The sequence below is a fragment of the Lipophrys pholis genome (genome assembly GCF_963383615.2).
Source record: "Lipophrys pholis genome assembly, chromosome: 8".
NCBI lineage: Eukaryota > Metazoa > Chordata > Actinopteri > Blenniiformes > Blenniidae > Lipophrys > Lipophrys pholis.
This window is the reverse complement of record NC_137630.1, coordinates 11,062,933-11,084,488: the sequence shown is the minus strand read 5'-3', so window position 1 is coordinate 11,084,488 and position 21,556 is coordinate 11,062,933. Positions and strand designations below refer to the sequence as shown.

At 43.7% G+C, this 21,556-nt stretch overlaps 1 protein-coding gene across 1 annotated transcript; it reads left to right on the top strand.

The window, feature by feature from the left end:
- The first annotated feature begins 1,108 nt into the window (after nt 1-1,108).
- mbd6 (methyl-CpG binding domain protein 6) lies at nt 1,109-19,666 on the top strand. Its single transcript, XM_080469964.1, has 13 exons — nt 1,109-1,479; nt 2,080-2,281; nt 3,130-3,269; nt 6,669-6,771; nt 7,425-7,596; nt 7,992-10,394; nt 10,819-11,825; nt 12,416-12,524; nt 12,634-12,779; nt 17,652-18,416; nt 18,519-18,571; nt 18,731-18,797; nt 19,372-19,666. Exons 3-13 carry the CDS (start codon nt 3,154-3,156, stop codon nt 19,441-19,443), a joined length of 5,013 nt encoding a protein of 1,670 aa, XP_080326090.1. The 5' UTR covers nt 1,109-1,479; nt 2,080-2,281; nt 3,130-3,153; the 3' UTR covers nt 19,444-19,666.
- The last annotated feature ends 1,890 nt before the right edge of the window (nt 19,667-21,556 follow it).

Genomic DNA, 21,556 nt, shown 5'->3' with positions numbered 1-21,556 from the left:
TAAATGATGTCGATGACAATACTTGAAAGCAACTTCTTTGTTCCGAAAAACAATTTGTTAAAAAAATTTTTTTTTAAAAATTATATATATTATTTTTAAGTATAAGCAGAAGACTTTGTTGATTTTGCATGTATTTTCTGGATTTTTGTCATTTCTGCTTCAGTTTGCTGGCCTGTTGAAATAATTAAGTTAAACACAATGCAGTGCAGTAGGGTTCCATCTGATTTGACAAATATGTTAACATGCAAAAACAATATGTTGAACTAAAGCTAAACTAAACTAATCATATTCTATTAATCCTTTTGGGGATGTTCTTTTTTCAGCATTTACCCATCCTATACTTACGATGCGGTGAGCGGCCACATTAAGGCTCTCCGTGGAGCTGATGGGGGGTCAAAGGTCATGTTCATGGGCCTATAATGGTGACCTGTCCACTGTGGGAATCAAACCTGTGAACTTCCCAATAACGTGGATGGAAATATGATTTATTGTAACTTGGTCATTCATATTGAAAATGTTGATATTGCAGTGTGTGCAAACACTTAGGTTAGGGATTCAGTGTGTGTGTGTGTGTGTGTGTGTGTGTGTGTGTGTGTGTGTGTGTGTGTGTGTACTCTGCCATCAGCTGTGCTTTTACTGGATGGTTTCTCATAATGCACCTTAAATTAGTGATAGCTGTTGCATAATCAAAATCCCAGTAAAAAGCAAGTGACCGACCAGATCAGAGACACTTTGATGTGTTTTGAGGACTCAGAGTAAGTATGTGTGGCAGAGTGGAGGACAGGTACACAGTATGTGCATCCTGCATTATTTCCCGTTATTATCCTGTCATGATCATGTCCTCTATCAAGGAGCCGCACACTGCTCTCACGTCTGTCTGGAAACACTACAAAGGTCCCGTTGCATGTCGGGTACAATATTCCCACAGCTCCCACTGCGCGTGCGCGACAGAAGAACTCCATTATTTTTTTTTTTTGCTCGGAATTTGTAAGAAAAAAAAAAACAGTGGGTAACTGAATTGAGGATTACATGGGTCGTTATGGTTGTCGGGAGTCATTTGAACGGGACTCGGTGTAGCCGGAAGGAGAGCGGAGAACCGGCCGGACAGCCGTAGACGGGCAGCGGGACATCCTCCAGTCTTGTTGGGACGCTGTAGATTTCAGTTAGCTCCGCTCGCTAGCCTAGCCGCTGCGTTAGCTCCGAGGTCCCAGGCGCAGGAAAATGAAGCGTTATTGCCCTTTGTTTTTACACCGGACTGCCAGACGCTGCATAAATGCCGAGGGCTGATTCAACCCGCCACTGCGCAATTCGCACCACGCAAGGATTTATTTCACGGCCCTCAGCTGAAGAAGTATCTGTTCGCTTTCAAAACAGTCTGCGGCTAGTCCGTTAGCTGGCCAGCTAACTCTTGATTCTCCCGCGATCCAGAAACGCGAAGAGTCCCAAACTTCGCCAACAAGGAGCCTGACGCAGAGAAAGGTTGGCGGCGCCTGCTCGGGTTGACGTTAGCTGACTGGTGTGTGTGTGAGAGAGTGTGTTGTGCGGGGCAGATTCCTGCAGTTTTTGGTGGACTGGTATTGTGCACGGGTCGCCTCTCGTTATCGCAGCGAACACACAAGAGTTTTGCATCGGGAGTGTTTTGTGCGCCTGACAGCTGTCACGACAACACAGTACAAAGTGGTGGAGCCTGCTAGCCTAGCCGTTAGCCACGGCGCGAGCCGTCGTGGGACAAACGTTCACGTCGCGGCGTGTTATTTCTTCTCGGCTTCACACTTTTGGTTGTGTTGGCTGCATAACGACTGTGTCCGTTAAGGTTTAATGTCCGTCTGTGTTCGTGTCGCTAGCCTGCTAGCTGTTTGTAGCCCCTCATCCAGTCATGCACGGGCCTTCACAAACACACCCTCCTACTTCAAAGTAGCCACAGCTTGTTCTCAACTTAGATTGTGTTCCTCGCGCGTTTGATGCGATCATTTGAAGCAGGCTTGAATCAGATCAGCCGCAGCTGAGGCATACTGCCTGAGCTCTTGGACGTGCGTGTCTCTGCCATATTACATAATCCACCTCCACCTTTCTTCGCAGGGTTTTATATCTCCATCCAAGCCTCTGCTCGGATGTGAACCGAACAAACACGTTTGCCAGTCAACCTGAGAGCCTCTGCCTCATCGCTGAAGGAAGTCCAGGGGTTTTTGCTGGCAGTCTGTGTGCTTCTAACCCACCAGCATGTACATTGGACAGTGGATACCATAGCCAAAACAGATCCTGGCTTCCCAAAGATGACAAGGTACGTTTCATATCTGCCTTTTTATCTGCTTCTTTACAACAAGCCTAAGATTAGATAGTTTTTGTTTTTGTTGTTGTTGTGGCCACACCCTGTGAGGATGCTTTTTTACATCACTGTTTGTTAATCCATATTATCTGACCAATGGATGCAGTTTAGGATAACAGACTTTTTCACAGCTTTGTCGGCATCTGACACTGAAATAATGCAATACCATTTATTTTGTGTGTTTCTTCATGAATCTGTTGAAACTGGACAGATTCAATAATGCTACTAAAGTTACATTTGTGATACTTGGCTCTAATATTTGGTGTAGTGTAATAAACTAAAATTGATCCGCACGTTTACTGTGCATTCTACATAAGTTAAAACATGGACTTCTCTGCAGGGACACTCACTCAGCCATTTATACATGCACATGTTTATTTATTTAGTGACTTGCATTGAGACTCAACAAGCCGAACTGGTACATGTGACAAACTACAGTTACATCCATACATAAACATTCTTGTCTTTTATAAGGCTTTGTAACAAACTTGATTAAGTTTTATTTGTCATATCTGAACTCCAGTGAAATATATTAGACAATATTAAAGTAACATTCAGTACACTCCTCGATTTAGATATTAAATATGAACCAAAAAAAGCATTTTTAACAATTAAATTGAACTTGTAAGATTGTTTGTCTGAAACGAATGTCATGTTTGAATTTTCACTGAACTGAATTTGATTAGGCTAAAAAAGAAATGTTTAGCAGGTATTTCTTGTGCATCTTTGCTCTGCAAACTGAGACGACACATTTTGCGTTTGAGGAAAAGATGATGTGCTTACACAGTGCTGCTTATTTCAAGGTGCTGGCAGGTCGCAGCTACAAAATGATGGGAGGCAGTGAGACTGTCAGTGGGGACAAGGATGGGGTCCACACTGCTGCAATACACGTCCCCATCGGCTGGCAGCGGAGGGTGGAAGCAGGGCAGGTGGTCTATGTCAGGTACGTTGGCTCATATTCTTAGAAGGAAAAAAAAACAACAACTTGTAGGACTCTCGATGCAGGGCCGCATGGTGGAATAGTGCACCTTTGCTTCACAGCAATAATATTCCTAAATTGAGTCTGAGCAACCAGTAGGGGTCATTCTTTACAAAGTTAGGATGTGCAGGTGCTGTTTCCTTCCCCGGTCCAAAAAATAGGCCTCTGAGATTAACCAGTTCTAAAATTTCCCGTACGTGTGACTGTGAGCGTGTATGACTGTCTGTCTCTCCCTGAGTTTGCCCTGTGATGGGATGGCATCATGTCTGGGACGTACCCTGCCTTCACCTGGAGTCAGCTCAGGTTGGCTTCAGCAGTTCTGAATTGAATAAAGCGCTCTACTACATGGATGGATTATAGATGCTGCTTGTAATACTTGGATAACACAAAACAAAAGACATATTCTTTGATTTGTGTTATGTGGAATAATTCAATCTCAATAGACAGTAGTGAAAGACACGTATGGTGTTGACCCTTTTATATTGTTTATGTAATTGGATGTTCAGTTTTATTTTTTGTTTTGTTTTGTTTTTTTACATGTTCGAAATAGAAACTTCAAATCAAAGTTTTTCTGGTAAGGACACTTCATCAGCTGGGGTTCCTTCACATAAAGTTAATAGAGTTTGCCAACATATTTGGAAGGAAACGGCCTTGAAAGATGACGATGGCTGTTTGGTTTTATCTTTAGCACTTTATAGCATATATACATGTTTTGTAGAAGAATTAGGCAAAAAAAAATAAAAAATTCAGGCAGCAGGTAGTGTGGAGATCAAGAAAATGCTTTTAAGGTATTGATCCATCCCTATAAGCCCACACTGTCCTGCCGAGAGGATTAAACAATCCCCTCTGAAAATGGTGTTGTGCATCATCGTGGGTAGAAAACATTATGATTTTTTTTGTTGTTTTTCATCTGGATATGTGCTCATTGTAGAAATTTGGATGTTCTTTTTCTGCCTCTTTGTCCGATACTATAATGGGTCGCCTTGAATTTATTTTTATTGCCATATCAAAATTATGTCTCGTTCAAGAAAGAGGATTGCAACATTTGCTGCTCCTTTTATTTGCTGCATGTTTATTAATACAAGCAATTATATTTTCCATCTTTAGAGACAGAAGTTTTTTAAACTTATTTGTTTCAAACGTCTACAATTCTTACTTTTGCTGTTAAATGTGTGACTAGTCTTTAGCATGTCAGAAAACAGTAAACTAATATCCCTCAACAATTGAGAATTTTTGAGGATCTATGCTTGGTTCTTCCAAATATTTTCCCTTGGCACAGAACAGTCTTCATTTGATTTCCACTTTTCAGTCTCGTTGGCCAACTCAAAGCAAAATATTTTGATACGTATATGGATGTGTTTTTGAACAGATGTTTGGATCTTGTCCATATAAGTTACACAAATTATTACATTGAATATAAACAATCTTTAAGCCAACAAACACTGGATGTTGTCCGCGGAGCAGTAAACCTGATTATATACCACATTGGTTGGTTCTGAGATGAGTTTATTTATATATTTTTTGTTAGAAAGAGATTTGTGGTCTAATATTCAGCTCCTGGTGTAACACAGAGTTCTGCATCACAGCAACACCGGGGCATCCAACAAGAGAAACATGCTGATCTGTGGAGCGCCAGGTGCACACAGTGAACTTAGTGATCACACCGTGAGGATGACGAGCTGGATGTTGTCATTAATAAGCAGTTCAATGTTTTTAAAATGCTACACCTCTTCTTTGGATGGTTCTATGGGAGGAGCAGTCAAACTGGATTTCTCCAGCTCCGCTTCCTGACCATTCCGATCTCTCGGAAAATGGGCTGCCTATTTTTCGGAGATACTGGTTGTTGCGTGGATTTTGATAGAAGTGTTTCGGAGAGAAGTAGTTTGTAGGGAAAGGTGGAATCTTTTTAATATAATGAAATAAAGCCTTGTCACTGAACACTTTGAAGGATATTTTGTACTTGTTCCCAAGTCCGTTTGTCTCTACTCTGGTTGCATCTGAAATAATGAGGTTAATGACAGTGGTCACACACCGTGTAACTGCAGAAACATGAATTTATGGAATGCACAACTGCTCATTCTGTCATGGTGAGGAAATAGTATTCCAAAAGAACTCAATGGAAAATATAAACTAAAGGAAGGGCACTGGGGAAGCTCCGCCCCAAACGTCCCTGCAAGTAAAGCTGTGTGATCAATGCTCTCTGTTTATATTGTCCAATCAACTAATATTGCATAATCTCACAAAGTTGCGCAATAACAGAATCAGCAGCATTCCTTCTTGGCTTTAGCTGCAAAAACAGTGTCACTCTTGGCCTGAATGATGTGTTTGAATTCTTCATATTTTTGGAGAATATTCTCATGCTCCTCCATTACATAAGCTGCACGGCAGATTTGGCAATTTTCCACCCTTCTTTTATATGAATGCGAACGTGCACTGATCAAGATGGGAGAAGTCTGGCTTGCACTACCGAGTTGATAACCAGCTTCGCGTTTACGCTTATCAAGGATTGCGCACGTCTGGATTTGTCAATCCAGATATCAGGAAGATATACCGGCTACGTTAATCCTGCTTTGTAATACAGGCCTCGGGAGTGCCGTCATGTCTATGACTAGTAAAGAGTTTGTTAGTTCAATTTGCAATAAACATTAACAAAAGCGAGTACACGGACATTCATATGGACAGACGACCAAGTTGGATTGCTTTTCCAGGTGAGTCTCAATTATAAAACTACCAAGTCCCAAGAGAATATGAACTGGGTGTCGCCACACTCTGGTGGCCGCAATTATTGTTGTTGTCCATCTGCTTGCGCATAACTGGAAGAACTATTTACTGTGGCCACAATGTGCAGTAGCAACGTTTTAGAAAAGTTGCATTTTTTGCAGTCTCCATAGAGATGGCTCGTTTTCAAAAAGTTACACCTTGAGAGCTGTTTTCAAAAAATTGCATTTTCAGCCATTCCGAGCGCCATTGCCGTGTAAGTGGACACCCAAAATGTAACAAAGGTTTTGAGTTTTCACTTAAACCGTGCTTTTACAGATACTGGCTATGACCACAATTCACCCTGATTTAGGTCAAAAACAGGAACAGGCAGTAAAGCAACAGCAATGTTAGTGTTTTTAAAAAAAAAAAAAAGACATGAACCCAAGATCTCTCATTTTGTAAGGCAAGCTGAATATTTTAGTGCCATTTTAAATTACTCTTTTGAACTTTAAGTAACTTTATTGACCCTTTGTCTTTGTGTTGGGAGTCTTTAATTATCTGATTTCAGATTTTCCTTCTTTAAATCATACCATCTTTGAGTTTGTATGAGTGGTCTTGGAAATGCATAAAAGTGAACTTTTAGTCTTGTCTCCCTCCATGTAGTCCCAGTGGCACGGCGCTGTCCTCTCTGGATGAGGTCAAGACCTATCTGCTGACTGATGGCACCTGCAAATGTGGTTTGGAGTGTCCACTCATCATCCATAAGGTAAAGTCTGACTTTTAGGCCGCAAAAAAAATACATATAATGTATATCAATTTGAGATGATTGTCTGCAAACTTAATGAGCTTTTTGTTACTGTCATTCAATAAGACAGCTACTTTTATATTTATCACTCACAAGTAAGCTGTTGTTCGTATCCCACTGTAACTCACCTAACATCGGCCACGTTTGGGCTCTGTATTATCTAAATCTGGTGATATGATGCTTATTACAGTTCAGGAGTTACTATTTATGATCAAAATATATTGAAGTACTGGTAGCAATGTGACTTGATCCTATTTCGATTTCTTTTTTATTGACTCAAAATAAAAACTCTACTCCCATGTTTTAATGCCCTCAGAGCAATGAGATCTGAATTTCTCTTCCTGAAACAAAACAACTTGTGTACCGTGTAACAATCAAACCTCTTTCTACTGTCAAAGACCAAAGTGCTTTTTCCATTTGGTGGCTAGGTGGCAGTGTTGTAATCTATCCTCAGTTTACCTTCAGTCCAAGATTACTTCTACAAATCTATACTCTGAATATGCAAAACGTAGATTAGAATGATTGCCACAGTGCTGTTTGCCCTATTCTATTTATCATTTATGTATAGAGTTATGTTTGATTTTTGCCTGATCTTCTTATGTTGTCTCATCCAGGTTTTCAACTTCACTGTGGGCGTGAAGGTGGAGCAGCACAGCCAGCCGTTAGGCAAAGCAGAGCAGGACATGACCAAACTGTGCAATCACCGCAGGAAAGTGGTGGCAATGGCCGCTCTGTGTCGGAGTATGCAGGCCTCACAGCTTCCCTTCGCCAACTTTCACCATCCAGGTAAGTGATGAAACATGGAGAAACATCAAACACGACGCATGCTACCCTTTGTGAGCGCGTCCTGTCCATGTATATTAGATCCAGATAGAAGTCTTTACCTCACTCCTCCGAAATAAGGGGTGTCTAATGTATGGCCCCAGCAGAGCACTTAGACCTGGAGATAAGCAGCCCCTTGGAGCAATATCCTGCATGAAAGCGAGCAACTGTTTAGCAAGGAACAAACACGACCATAAAATTCAAACCTGCATGCTGATAGTTGCTAAATTCTTGAGAGCAACAGGCTTTACCAGCAAGAGTTCAGAGAGAAACACTTTGACAGAGACGATGCCACATTCTCCTTTTACGGTTTTGTTTTTTCTTTTTCCCTTTTAACCTCTGTGTTTGTCTATTTTTAGAGGTGAGCAGCCGTGTGGACAGCAGAGACCCGAAGGGAGAACCAGTGGAGCGTGAAGACGAGGACAACGGTGTATATTATCCAAAACTCCATCCGGTCCCACTGCGGCCTCACACCAACCTCCACTCAAACCCCTGTGCCAGCCCCAAATCCTCCCAACACTTTGTTTTCCCTTACAATGGTTCTTCCCCGGTTCTTCACACAGGCACGAACTCTCACCATCCTCTAGATGCTTTAAGAAGATTTCACCACCCACCTCTCCCAGCGTCCCCCAGCCCCTCATTCTCAGCTTACAGCACCACCCAGAGGTCACCCCGCACTCCCACGCCTCAGAGCGTCAGTCAAGGTCAAAGAACTCCTAAAACCCCCCAGAGTCCTGGCTCCCCTCGGCTGGGACCCCTCTCCTCACCTCCTCCCTCCTCCCCTATGACTATTGGTGGCGGAGGAAGAGGAGCACAGACTCTCACTCATCATCCTCATAGTGTCATCGTGGGGGGCTCCCCCCTCTCTCGGTCTCCCTCACTCTCCCCCTCTGTCCATAACATTTGCGCGTCTCCTCGCCAGCGATCCCGCCACCCTTCGGCCTCTCCCTCCTCTCTGTCCGAGCAAGCAGGAGGCTCAACTACAGCAGAAGGAGGGGGGCTGATGGGAAGTAGCTTGACTCAGAGGAGGAAATCCTCTTCTTCCTCTCCACACTCCCCACTCCCCGGTGGTTCCCCAAACCCCAGCCCCCACTTCCCCAAGCACAAACTGGAAGACATCTTGGAGCAGTTTAAAAACTCAGGCAACAGCAGCACTAATAATCACCACCTCCTGAACCTAACTAACCCCTCCTTACTTACCAACCAAAGCAGCAATTACCCTCATGCTCTCTCCTCAAAGTCCTCAAAGAGTGTCATGCCTCCAACCTCCAGTACAGGACCACCAGGTTTTGGCTTGAACTCTGCAGGGCCCTCTAGTTTACCTCTGGGTCCATTTCTGAAGCACCAACAAAGCCATCAGGGTAAGCTGCCACACCCAGCCTCTTTTCCTGCGAGCAGTTTGCTGTCAGCAGCTGCCAAGGCTCAGCTGGCAAACCAGATAACCCAGGGGCAGAGCTCCAATATGGCCAACAACCCGGGGAGTTTGGCTGCTTCTCTGGAGATGTTGAAAGAAGCACAGCAGCAACAGTCATCAAAGGTAACAAATAGCACTTTACATAATAGCCACTCCCCTGCCTCCATTGCTTCTACTAGGCTTCCCCATCCCACTCTCGCAGCAGCCTCTGCCGTCCTCTTTTCTCCATCCCACCCTCTGATCCAGTCCCTGGCTTCCTCCTCAACCCACCTGCCCCCCACAGCAGAACGCAGTGCGTCACACAGGAAGAGACAGCGCAGATCTCCAACGGTGCTCAGCATGTTGAGAGATACCCAGCAGCTGGCCAATGGGCCGCGGAAATCCCCCCCAGAAGATTCTTCTCCTGGTACCGTAATCAATCTTTCCTCCCCTTCCTCTACCTTCCCTTCCTCCTTGCACTCCTCCTCTACCTCAGCTGTGCAGAACCAGAATGCCATCATGTTGGATAACCATCATGAGCTCCTCTCCGGGCAGATGCCCAGGCTCGCCGCTCCTCGAGCAACAGCACACTTCTCCAGGCCTCCGCGACCAAACGAGGCTCTGGATTTCACTACGAGCCTGACACCTGCACCGCTCGGCTTGGATCCTCCCACCCAGCCGCTATCTGCTCTGTTACACCTGCTCAGTGTGCAAAATGCCCAGGCCGCAGCCTCGGCATCCAACGCTGCTGCAACACAGTCAGGCTCTGCATCGGTTGAAGGCAGCAGACACACTAATAAACCAAACCCAAGACTGTCACCCTCATCTCCGGCCCGACACTCTCTCGTCAGACACCCGCAGACTCGATCACCATGCCGGACAGATAACACTAATCCTCTATCGCTGGTGCAACTGCCTCTTTCTCCTTCTGCCGTCTCCACCCAGTTCACATCAGCACAATCCCAGTCTCGGCCTCATTCTACTAAATCCAGTCCTTTACAGAGAGACTCTCCTTGTTCAGGGATGCCCAACATCAACCTGGCTCAGCAGATGTCACCATCTTCCTTTGAGAAGCCTCAGCCAACTGATAATCACATTCCTACAATAGACTCGGTCTCCAAGACACCTTTGCAGGTCTCCTCCCCACAAGACACCAGGGCAACAGATGTCAGTGCGTCCGACTCTGTGGACTCGAGTCAAACTCAAGCTAGTTTCCCCATTGGGGCATCCACTTCCCCGAAGCCTCTTGATCTTAGCAACCATGTCCTGGCGCTTCTCGCTGCATCCTCCACTGTGTCCCAAGGGGAGGACAATTCCCCCAACCATACTGCTGATCCTGAGATGTCTTCCCCACAAAATCATTCTCCGGGTAAAAAAAACCAAAACTCAACATCCACAAATGTGTTTTTAGTCTCAAAAACACAACTGTTTCTTTGCTAACTTTTTAATGTAGTTATTCTGGGTAAATGTGAATGAGACGTACATTTAATCAAAATGATTATTATTGACTCATTGTGCTGAATCCTTTGAAGCCTTTATTGCACATTGTCCTCAAAATGTTTGTATGAATTTGTCATGTCTGTGGTTGTCTGAAGCCCTCTAGTTTGGCTCAGGATGAAAATGAGGAGTCATGTTTATTCACCTGTAAATTGCATGTGGTGTTACAGTAACTCGCTGCACAGTTTAATGCTGTGTAAATGAACAAAAAGCCCAGTTAAACATTCAGTATGATTTTGATCTACATTGGTACATAAGCTGACACAGAGGTGACCGATTCTTGTCTTTCCCTGCAGGGTCAGAGGAGCCTGGATATATGGACACAAAGGTTTCTACATTGAACAAAACTTCATCGGCCACCACACCTGAGCTCTCGGTCTCCTCCCGACAAGGAGAGAATCATCGCTCCCCAACCCCTTCAGTTGTTGCTGACTCAACTGCTACCCTACCTCTGGCTGAGGCCTTTCCCTTCATGAACCAGGAGCAGCTGCTTCAGTTGCTGTCATCCACAGGGGGTCTGCCATCTCTCCTGGACCCCACAGTCCTAGCGTCTTTGCCACTGGGGGGGATGTGGTTGGGAGGGCAGCATGCACATATTCCTCCAGCCAGTGTTACACCACAACCATCACAGAGTGTTGCAGAGCAGCAGCAGCAACAGCCGCTGCTGATCCAGCAGCAGCAAGACACACAGCAGCAGAACCAAGATCAACAGCATAAACATCATATTCATAACAACCCCCTCTTTCCTCTGCTGCCCTTGTTGAGTGGTGCCCAGGGAGAGTTGCCTCTGAACCTTTTGGGCCTGCTCAACCCGCTTCCATCTCCAGCCTCAGCACCTTCTGCTGGCCAGGAAACCGATTTGACTGAGAAACCCAGTCTCCAGGCTCTGCTCATGGCCTCCTTGTTGCTTGGGCAGCACCAGACCTCTCTGTTACCTCTGTCTGCATTAGGTCAACTGAGTCAGGTCAGCTTGGAAGTCCCTATCCAGCAGTCCCAGCAGATCCCTGCCACACAGGATGGCCTCACTTTAGATAAGAGCTCTGGACTTCTTGAACTCTCCACCCTTACCGGGGCAGGGCTCCTGGAGGTCACCCAGGGCCTTCTTCCTATTCCTGCTGGATCTGAGGGCTCTCTCCAAGCCCTGCAGTCTCTGCTACTTCCTGCTACTCTTCCTCCTCCCCCTGCAGCCTTCCTGCCCCTCAGCCCTGCCTTGCTCTCTGCTGCCCTGAGCTCTGCTGAGCTCCACCCTCCTCCCAACACCCAGTTAACTCCTGCACAGCAAACCCAACATACCCAACCTCAGGTAGGCTCCCCATCTCTTATAGATGTTTCCTCTTAGTTCATCCGATTCTCCCTAAGATACCATAGATGCTAATTATTTAGCTGCTGCATTGTTTTTCTGTTTTAGTTGATTATTGTGCTCACAAAAATACTACTTTTCCTGTTATTACCAAACAAATCTATTCCCTTTATGGGTTATTTTATATGAAGCCTTCCTCAGACTGGCTTTGTTTGAAGTAATGATTGGTTTTCCTATTAAAAGTGCTTGAGGTGTGAACGCACATTGAGTTTGCATGTGGTTTAAGGTTTTTTAACATGTAAATATTTAAGTTTATATTGGTAGTGTATGATTTTTCTCATTACAAAGACAGCATATGACATTAACAGAAAGCCCTCCTGACATTCTCGTGGAAAACTTCAAACATGTATTACATTATGTATACATCACAGTTATGTTTTTTTTATACAGACAGAATCAACAATAACCACACAAAAAAGACAAAATATAATAAGAGAAAATATTCAATAGTATATGTTTTGGGGCAAACAGAATTTGTGTGTGCTAAAGTGCCTTTTCAACTTCTCTGGTTCTTTGCTCTGTTTACCCATCAGGTACCAACTGATGCAGGTGTGGACACCCTCATCCCTGTATCTCTGCAAGGCAAAGACAACTCCCTCCTCCAACAGTTACTGCCTACTTTGCTTAACCCTGCTTTATTGGGTGAGGACAAACAGTAATTGAAGTAATTGGTCTGGCATTGTCATAAACTGTAACAATTCTGTAGTAGCTGTCTTGTGGCTCAGCTTGTGTGTGAACTGTGTTTTTGTAGGAGATCTTCCTGGTATCGCTGGGCTTCATAACATGGTGGGAATTGGAGCAGGTTCCATTCTCCTGCCTCCAGTCCAGGCCTCCGCTTTGGGAATGCCCCTGCTGCATGGCCCAGACGGAGCCATCAACTTACTTAACAACATACAGGTACGTACCTCATTTGTGGTGTAGACGGTAAAAAAAAAAAAAGCTATTCTGTCATGTGGTCTGCTTTGTCAGCATGCTAGTGCGCAAATCCTATTTGCATTCATGAAAACTCAGATCCAATTGCATGCCCAAGTAAACATTATGCGTAAATCTGAATGCATCATCACCCACGAAGGAAACACAGAAAGATCAGGGATTGAAAACAAGCTAATGTTGACAACCAATAAGAGGTGGAAGTTGTACAATTATTTAGAAATTCATACAATGGGAAATCTAATAAGAAGCTTATTTCGAGTTTATACAAATGTCTGACGAATCGTAAGCCTCACTCAACTGACTATGTAAAGGCATTATGGGAGAAGGGGGTTAATATCAGCAGAGGAGTGGTTCGCAATTTGGAAACATCAATGGAAATGCACAAATTCTCAGAGATGGAAGGAATATGGTTGGAAAACATTGATAAGATTCTTCATCACTCCACGTCAGAAAACACAGTGGCCAGTTTTGGACAGTTTTGGATGGATGTTCATGGAGAGCTACAGGACACGTTTAAGTGTGTGTTTCCTTAATAAAAACTGTATATTTTGGATGCTTGCCACATGGATGGAGAAAGAAAGATAAATATTTAGCATTTTGATTGTGGCAAGTAAGAAATGTATAACTATAAAATGGTTGTCAAAGGATATTCCTAACCTATCAATGTGGTGGAACGTAACAATAAATATTTTCAAAATGGAAAAGATGACTGCCTCTGTGAACTTAAAACAAGATCGGTTCCTCGCTTCCTGGGAAAAAATGGGTCTCATATATAAAAACTAATAAGCCCTGTTTGATTTTGAGTTGCAACACTTGAAGCCAATGTAAGAGTCACTCCCTTCAGTTTACATTTTTATTTTTGTGTTATCTTGTTCATTTCTATTTTGTTTTTTTTATTTGAATTTTTTGTGTGTGTGGGAGAACGAATAAGTATACTGTGGGCATGTTGACACAAGTAAATTGTATCCTTTATTTATTTATTTTTTTAAACTGGTAAACTGACAAATAAACTATGGGGAAAAAAAAAAGTGGAAATTGCACAAAATAAGACTACACATTACAAACCATTGTAAAATAATTCATGGCAGAACCAGTCTCACCGGTCCTGCGCTGTACTAGTCATGGCTTGTGACGCAAAGATCGAGGAAATTAGAGTTGTAAATATTGACATAACAGATAGTCATTTTCATCAAAACGGTGAATGTTACTCAGCTTAACTGTTTTTTTTCAGTTAAAGAAACATCCTCATTACACTGGACATGGTTTTCCTTTTATTCAAAACAATGCCAACAAAATGAGACATTTCTGATCAAATGTATTTTGTATTTCATATAAAGATAACATTATTATATACTCTGATTGAAATGATTGGATTTGGTATCAGAAATGGTTTTTTGATCCATATTAAATGCAATTTGAATGAGAATGACCTCTTTACCTTTCCGGAAATGTAGGGATGTAAAGGCCCCACCATGCTACCAATGTCCGCGTGTGTCCGCGCGGCGCACACGATTGCATCCATACTCCACTCTGGTTTCACTTCCGTGCACGTTCCATAACGTAACGATCCCGAAAATATCTCTACTTCTGCTGCCCGGCATTCTCCACCTTTCCTAAAGTAAATTAAGTTACACTTTAGGAGTTCTGAGCCGTGCGTCTATCTTTATTTGCTTTTAAATTGTGATTGTTCAGACAGGGAGACGGAGGATCTCCTCCGGTAGGCTCAGGCGCATGCGCAGTTGGCGCGTACAGTCGTGCACAGGCCGCACGGTCACAAAATTTGGGCTGCGCGCGGTCCACATCAGGGTCAGAGCGGACACTCGCGCATGAAGGCGGATGACGATTCTGACGTCACGAGTGCTGCGCGGACTCGCAGACATGTGCGGACATTGGTAGCATGAAGGGGCCTTATGTAGTGGAGGTAGTGGAGGTGGATGAGTTCATTTACCTCGGCTTAACTATCCAGAGCAGTGAACGGTGAATTGAATTGTGACAGAATACTAGCAACTAGAACGAAAGGGAAGCTTTACACTGCTATGTTTGGTTTGGAGACAGTAGTGCTGCATAGAAGAGGCACAGATGAAGATGCAGAGCTTTTCAGTGGGAGGGGCCAGAATGGACAGGGGCTAAAATGAATTGATAAAGTGGGGGAAGGTGGATATAAAGCTACAGAGGGCAGATAGTCATGACATGTGCTGAGGAGATGAGAGTGAATGTATAATTTACAATCTGAAGAGGAGTAAGACAATTCATGGATGTAGTGAAGGAGAACATGGAGATGGTTGTAGTGAGCTGTGAGTGTAACTTCCTATTTTTTGCTCGGGAGAATGGTGCCACACACTTTGACTCAAGGGGTAGGGATGGTTGCAATCGGGCAGTAATGTTATGTGGGGACAGATTTCAATATCCAAAGAGTGGGATCGGTAATAGAAGTAGGTCAAAAAGAGGACCTAGGTATATATACAGTACAGACCAAAGGTTTGGACACACCTTCTCATACAAAGAGTTTTCTTTATTTTCATGACTATGAAAATTGTAGATTCACACTGAAGGCATCACAACTATGAACTAACACATGTGGAATTATATACTTAACAAAAAAGTGTGAAACAACTGAAAACACGCCTTATATTCTAGGTTCTTCAAAGTAGCCACCTTTTGCTTTGATTACTGCTTCGCACACTCTTGGCATTCTCTTGATGAGCTTCAAGAGGTAGTCACCTGAAATGGTCTTCCAACAGTCTTGAAGGAGTTCCCAGAGATGCTTAGCATTGTTGGCCCTTTTGCCTTCACTGTGTGGTTCAGCTCACCCCAAACCATCTCGATTAGGTTCAGGTCCGGTGACTGTGGAGGCCAGGTCATCTGGCGCAGCACCCCATCACTCTCCTTGGTCAAATAGCCCTTACACAGCCTGGAGGTGTGTTTGGGGTCATTGTACTGTTTAAAAATAAATGATGGTCCAACTAAACGCAAACCGGATGGAATAGCATGCCGCTGCAAGATGCTGTGGTATCCATGCTGGTTCAGTATGCCTTCAATTTTGAATAAATCCCCAACAGTGTCACCAGCAAAGCACCCCCACACCATCACACCTCCTCCTCCATGCTTCACGGTGGGAAGCAGGCATGTAGAGTCCATCCGTTCACCTTTTCTGCGTCGCACAAGGACACGGTGGTTGGAACCAAAGATCTCAAATTTGGACGCATCAGACCAAAGCACAGATTTCCACTGGTCTAATGTCCATTCCTTGTATTCTTTAGCCCAAACAAGTCTCTTCTGCTTGTTGCCTGTCATTAGCAGTGGTTTCCTAGCAGCTATTCTACCATGAAGGCCTGATTCACACAGTCTCCTCTTAACAGTTGTTCTAGAGATGTGTCTGCTGCTAGAACTCTGTGTGGCATTGACCTGGTCTCTAATCTGAGCTGCTGTTAACCTGCGATTTCTGAGGCTGGTGACTTGGATGAACTTATCCTCCGCAGCAGAGGTGACTCTTGGTCTTCCTTTCCTGGGGCGGTCCTCATGTGAGCCAGTTTCTTTGTAGCGCTTGATGGTTTTTGCGACTGCACTTGGGGACACTTTCAAAGTTTTCCCAATTTTTCGGACTGACTGACCTTCAGTTCTTAAAGTAATGATGGCCACTCGTTTTTCTTTACTTAGCTGCTTTTTTCTTGCCATAATACCAATTCTAACAGTCTATTCAGTCGGACTATCAGCTGTGTATCCACCTGACTTCTGCACAACACAACTGATGGTCCCAACCCCATTTATAAGGCAAGAAATCCCACTTATTAAACCTGACAGGGCACACCTGTGAAGTGAAAACCCTTTCAGATGACTACCTCTTGAAGCTCATCAAGAGAATGCAGAGTGTGTCCATAGCAGTAATCAGAGCAAAAGGTGGCTACTTTGAAGAACCTAGAATATAAGGCGTGTTTTCAGTTGTTTTACACTTTTTTGTTAAGTACATATTTCCACATGTGTTAATTCATAGTTTTGATGCCTTCAGTGTGAATCTACAATGTCAATAGTCATGAAAATAAAGAAAACTCTTTGAATGAGAAGGTGTGTCCAAACTTTTGGTCTGTACTGTACATCAGTGAAACTCAGCAGTGTGAGGGGTTATGGAGGAGTGGAGCGGTGATTTTAGCATGCAAGTGGGACCATTAACCCAATCCAGATGCAGCGGGGACAGGCAGAGTGAACGCCACCTCAGGAATCCCCAGAAGCCCCACCCTACATGCCAGAGCCTGAGAGGACGCAACAGACTGGGGTTGTGCCGAGTGAGAATTATTGCAGAGTAGAGTTTAGTGCTTAGCGTTTGCAAAGTGTGCTCTCCGTCTCCATGTACACACCCAAAGCACAACTTTTCTGAAAGGCAGGGTACTTCGTGAAACTTCTGACATGAAAACAATTGTTGTCATGTTATAGGGGCGTAAACACCAGATCTTTGCTTGAAAATACTTCAAAATATTAAATAGCAAACAGCTGCACCAGTCACCAGCCACAAAATCTGTTTATCACAGAAGAGAAATGCCCCAAATTGCTGCAAATCAAAAGTTGAATAATTAGTTTCAACTTCTGATCACCAACTTCAAGGAGCCGTCTTTATTCTAACATGGTAACGTGCACCACGCCAGAGGAACAGCGTCTATAGGGTCTGCACACAACCAGTGCGTAGCCCTCCTACCCCGATCAGATCTTGTGTCAGCAATTGGACTGATTGGATGACCTGATGGAGCACTGGATCATCACCATCAAATGCGCCGCTGCATTTATTTTGGGTTATAAGAATAATGTTGAGCTGTTCTGTTTTCCTCTTCTTCTTTTTCCCCGCAGTTAAACCTTGCACCGCCCTCTGAAGGAGAGAAGCCAGTTTCTTTGCAGGAAACCCAAAGCCCCGCCCCCCAGGAAGACATACCAGCCAGTCACATCACCCCTGACATCATCCCCAGTCCTGCTCCGTCACTCGCTCCAACTCCAGCCCCTGCCCAAGAATCCAGCCCCCCCACTCAGCGAGGATCCGAGGGAAGGTCTGTTATTGATCCCTACACCTCTTTCATGGACACGATCTATACCTCTTTCCTTCAAGTTAGTGCTAAAGAGCAAGAAGACAGGGCCCACCTGGGGCCCTCTGACCCCACTTCACCCTTCTGTGCCTTACCGCCAGTTTCTTTCCCCGTGGATCACCAAACCCCGTCCACCACTGTCCCGACGCTGCCACAGGCAAACGCCCCAGTCTCCCTCAGCCCACGGCGGGCCTGTACCCTCCGCAACCCAGACTTATCCCGACTCAGCCTGGAGGCAGCGGCCCATTCCCCAGCCCAAGGGACCCCCAAACCCACTGAGGACGGGCCCACGTCACCCTTACAAAGGAAACCAGTCATGGTAGAGGGACACACCCACCCCGAGCCTCCTCTGCCACCGATATACCTGGAGGAGGCCAAGACAGACTGTACGGGGCCCACTGCCGCCGTGTGCCCCTTTGTGGAGGCAGGGGTGGAGAGGCAGGGGCACCATTCCCATGCAGGGTACCTTAGTCCTCGGGACGGGAGGTCCAGCGAGGAGACAGCCGGGACGCTGCGACACACTGAACAGCGAATGGTGAGTGTCCCATTCCTGTTTGGTAAAATGGCTCTGCATCATGAGACACTGAATCATTTTAACATGCTGCTCTTGTAATGCCAATTCTTTCTGCTTCCAAAGGATCAAGCAGGAGCAGCTGCAGGAGCCAGAAGAGGAAGGAAAAGGAAGCAAACGTGAGTTTTTTAGCTTTCATTTCTCCGATTAGCTAAGACGGATTGATGAATTGATACGCAGTAAAAATCAGAGGAGCTTCATTAAATGTTTTCGTTTTCTGGTGTTTTCTAACTGCTGGATCGTTCAGGTTTATTTGAATGCGTTTCCTCTTTCTTCAGGCTTCAGAATGTGTTGGAGGACTTCAGAGACATGGACGCGACATCACTAGAGGAATCCAAGGCGACAGTAAGATTATTATATGTGACGAGTTCTTCTTTAGATTTCCCATCGTCACTGTTAAAACGCTTTCAGTCGTTTTTGAACCATGTGAAGCTTCCTTTACTTGTTTTCTTGAATGAATGTTTGCAGCTTTATGTGCATCTCGCTCCACATTTGCACATGTATTTTTTGCAAATCACAACTTTAATCAGTCTTCAAAACGGTAACATTTAAATAAAATTGTTTGTTAAACCCATGCTTGCGTCTATATCAATGTTTTCTATTAAGCTTGATGAGAATCATGTTTATCATTTTGAGTCTTTTTGACTTTGTCTTTGACTAATTTAGTCAACTAAGATACAGAATACAACAAACCAGCTAAATGCCTGCATTTTTTTATTGTCATTTTGTAGACTTAAGCTTGCGGGCAATCACATGTAGCTCAGTACAAAACTCTTTACTCATGCTGGCTGTAAGTGTAAGGTTCAATGTTCAGTCCTGGGCTTTTAAAATCAGTGTATCTGGGAATGATTGTGCAGTTCAGCATGTGTTTTGGGGTTGGAGCCCGGTGTGACTCTGCGTTCTCTCTCTCCTGTTTCAGACGGCACTGCTGAAGCCTGAACGGTCAGTGCGCGGCAGGCGGCGGCGAGGCGCCAGATCTCAAAGGCAGTGATTGGTGGAGGGTGCCGTCAGTCAGAGCTGTTGACCAATGAAAAGCAGCCGGACACTCCCTAGCCCCGCCCTCCTCTCCACCCTCATCACTACTGTTTAGACCTTTTTATATATATAAAAAAAAAAATCAACTGCACTAATATGCTGTTGTCATGTCAACCATTGTTATGACAACCACTATTAAAAAAAAAAAAAAAAAAAAAAAAACACACACATAGGAGAAATTTCTAGTTTGAATTTATTTTTTGGGGGGAAAAATGGGAGGAGAGGTTTCGTTGATACTTTTTCACTTAGGTTTTCTCTTAGGTCTGGGTCACAGAATAATGGTTGCTTTACGTTGTAATCAAAGATCTACCGGTTAGGTTGTTGTTGTTAGGACTTCATCAGTGGGGAAAACGTAAAAAAAACAACTAGTACTGTTTTCTTCTCATCAGTGTGTCACTGTGAGTCAGGATAAAACCCATCTACTTGAACGACGCTCTCTGTTGAAAAGTGTGTCTGTGCCCGTGTGGGAGTGTGTGTCATTTTCTTTGTGTGTTTTGAGTGTGTGTTGGACGACAGTGCTGTTGCTGAGCCCCTACTGTCCGACCGTTTGTCAAATTTCTTTTGTGTTTCAGTGAACGAGACTCCGTCTGTTAGTAAGACGGAGGCCTCTGGGCAGTTGTATTTTAATGAAACGCTCCTAAGGTTTTCAGAAGGTGTTGAAAGAGAATACAAGAAGGAAAAAGACTTGAGTTTATACTATTTTAAGGCTTGACTTAACCTTTATATTAGAGAAGCCAAATTACACAGCTCATTCTCTTTGGTTTCTCTGATCACCACAGGAAAACCGGTTTTGATCGCTCATGTACTGTGAGAAGTTTCTTATGGGTTCATATATATGTGAACCCTTTGGAAATCAATAAATGATGCTGTAACCTGCCAGAGTTTCCCAGCATATCGGTTAAATTCCCGTAAGTGGATTCGACCGCATCAAAGGTCTTGACGGTCTTCATCTAAACCAAACGTTTAACAAATCATCACCGTAGTTACACTTCTGCAATCCATTTATTTTCCAGATGCTGTTTTTGTCTTTGTAAAGACTTAAATGAAAGCACTGGTGCTTTGGAACATCTTAACGTCAACACACACATCCCCGGTCTCCAGATAGTCGACAGGATTTAATTTAGAAATAGATGGTGAGTGTAAAGAGAGTGCTGTATGTCATTTGGATGGTTGGATGGTTGGATGCATGGCTTTGAGACTGAAACGCAGAGAGTGTTCCAGTGTGGACCGGTGGAGTTTTGTGTTACTGTGGATCTGGAGTGATTTCCTTCCTCCGTCTCTTTATGTCACTGAGCTCTCCTCCACACACACTGCCCCGCCCCAAGAGTACTGGCATCTCTAGCTGTATTTAAAAAAAAAATTAAAAGTGAAAAAGAAAGCAGATTATGCAATTTCTACACTTGGAAATTTGTACATATGTACAGTTAATGTGTTTTATTTTGATTTTATATTGTTAGAGAAAGACGAGAGAAAACAATGAATTGTGAATTTTTCTGGGAATTGTAATTAAGTATTTTTCTCATTCTACCCCTTTGCTTTCAATACTTATGTTTAAAATGACGATTAAATTGTGGACTGTAGCTTTCTTTTTTTATATGGGAGTCATTTTTTTTATTTAATATTAAACTATTTACAATAAATCTTTCTTGTGTTGATTTCAGTTTTGACTATGACGATGCAAAGTTCTAGAGCAGCAGAGCATTTTGACTTCAGATTTCACACACGAACAGATTAGTTTTGAGTGTAATTGAAAATGAATAAATTAAAATAGATATTTCATTGTAATATGAAAAAAAAATTGGAAATACTGACTTACATTATTTATGATCTATACTTACATGGTGTATTTAGGTTGTTCTAAAATGAGATATATTTTTTAATATACTTTATTTTAGGGCTGACTCGATGATGGTGATTGACAGTTTGAATTTTAAATATTGAAGGTAGAGGTCAAGACTGTCAGTATTAATGGCATTCTTTGAAGTATTGTTGAAACTGCTTTATTCATAACATCTATTGACTGCAAACAGCCTTGATGTGTGTCGGTTGTTTTTGTGTGTGTGGACTCA

What these genes read in the sequence shown, in the direction of transcription:
- mbd6 (XM_080469964.1), top strand. Translation starts at nt 3,154, where the DNA reads ATGATGGGAGGCAGTGAGACTGTCAGTGGGGACAAGGATGGGGTCCAC. An exon ending in CCCACAAAATCATTCTCCGG is followed by an intron (nt 10,395 to 10,818) that starts GTAAAAAAAACC and finishes CTTTCCCTGCAG; the next exon opens with GGTCAGAGGAGCCTGGATAT. An exon ending in GCTTAACCCTGCTTTATTGG is followed by an intron (nt 12,525 to 12,633) that starts GTGAGGACAAAC and finishes GTGTTTTTGTAG; the next exon opens with GAGATCTTCCTGGTATCGCT.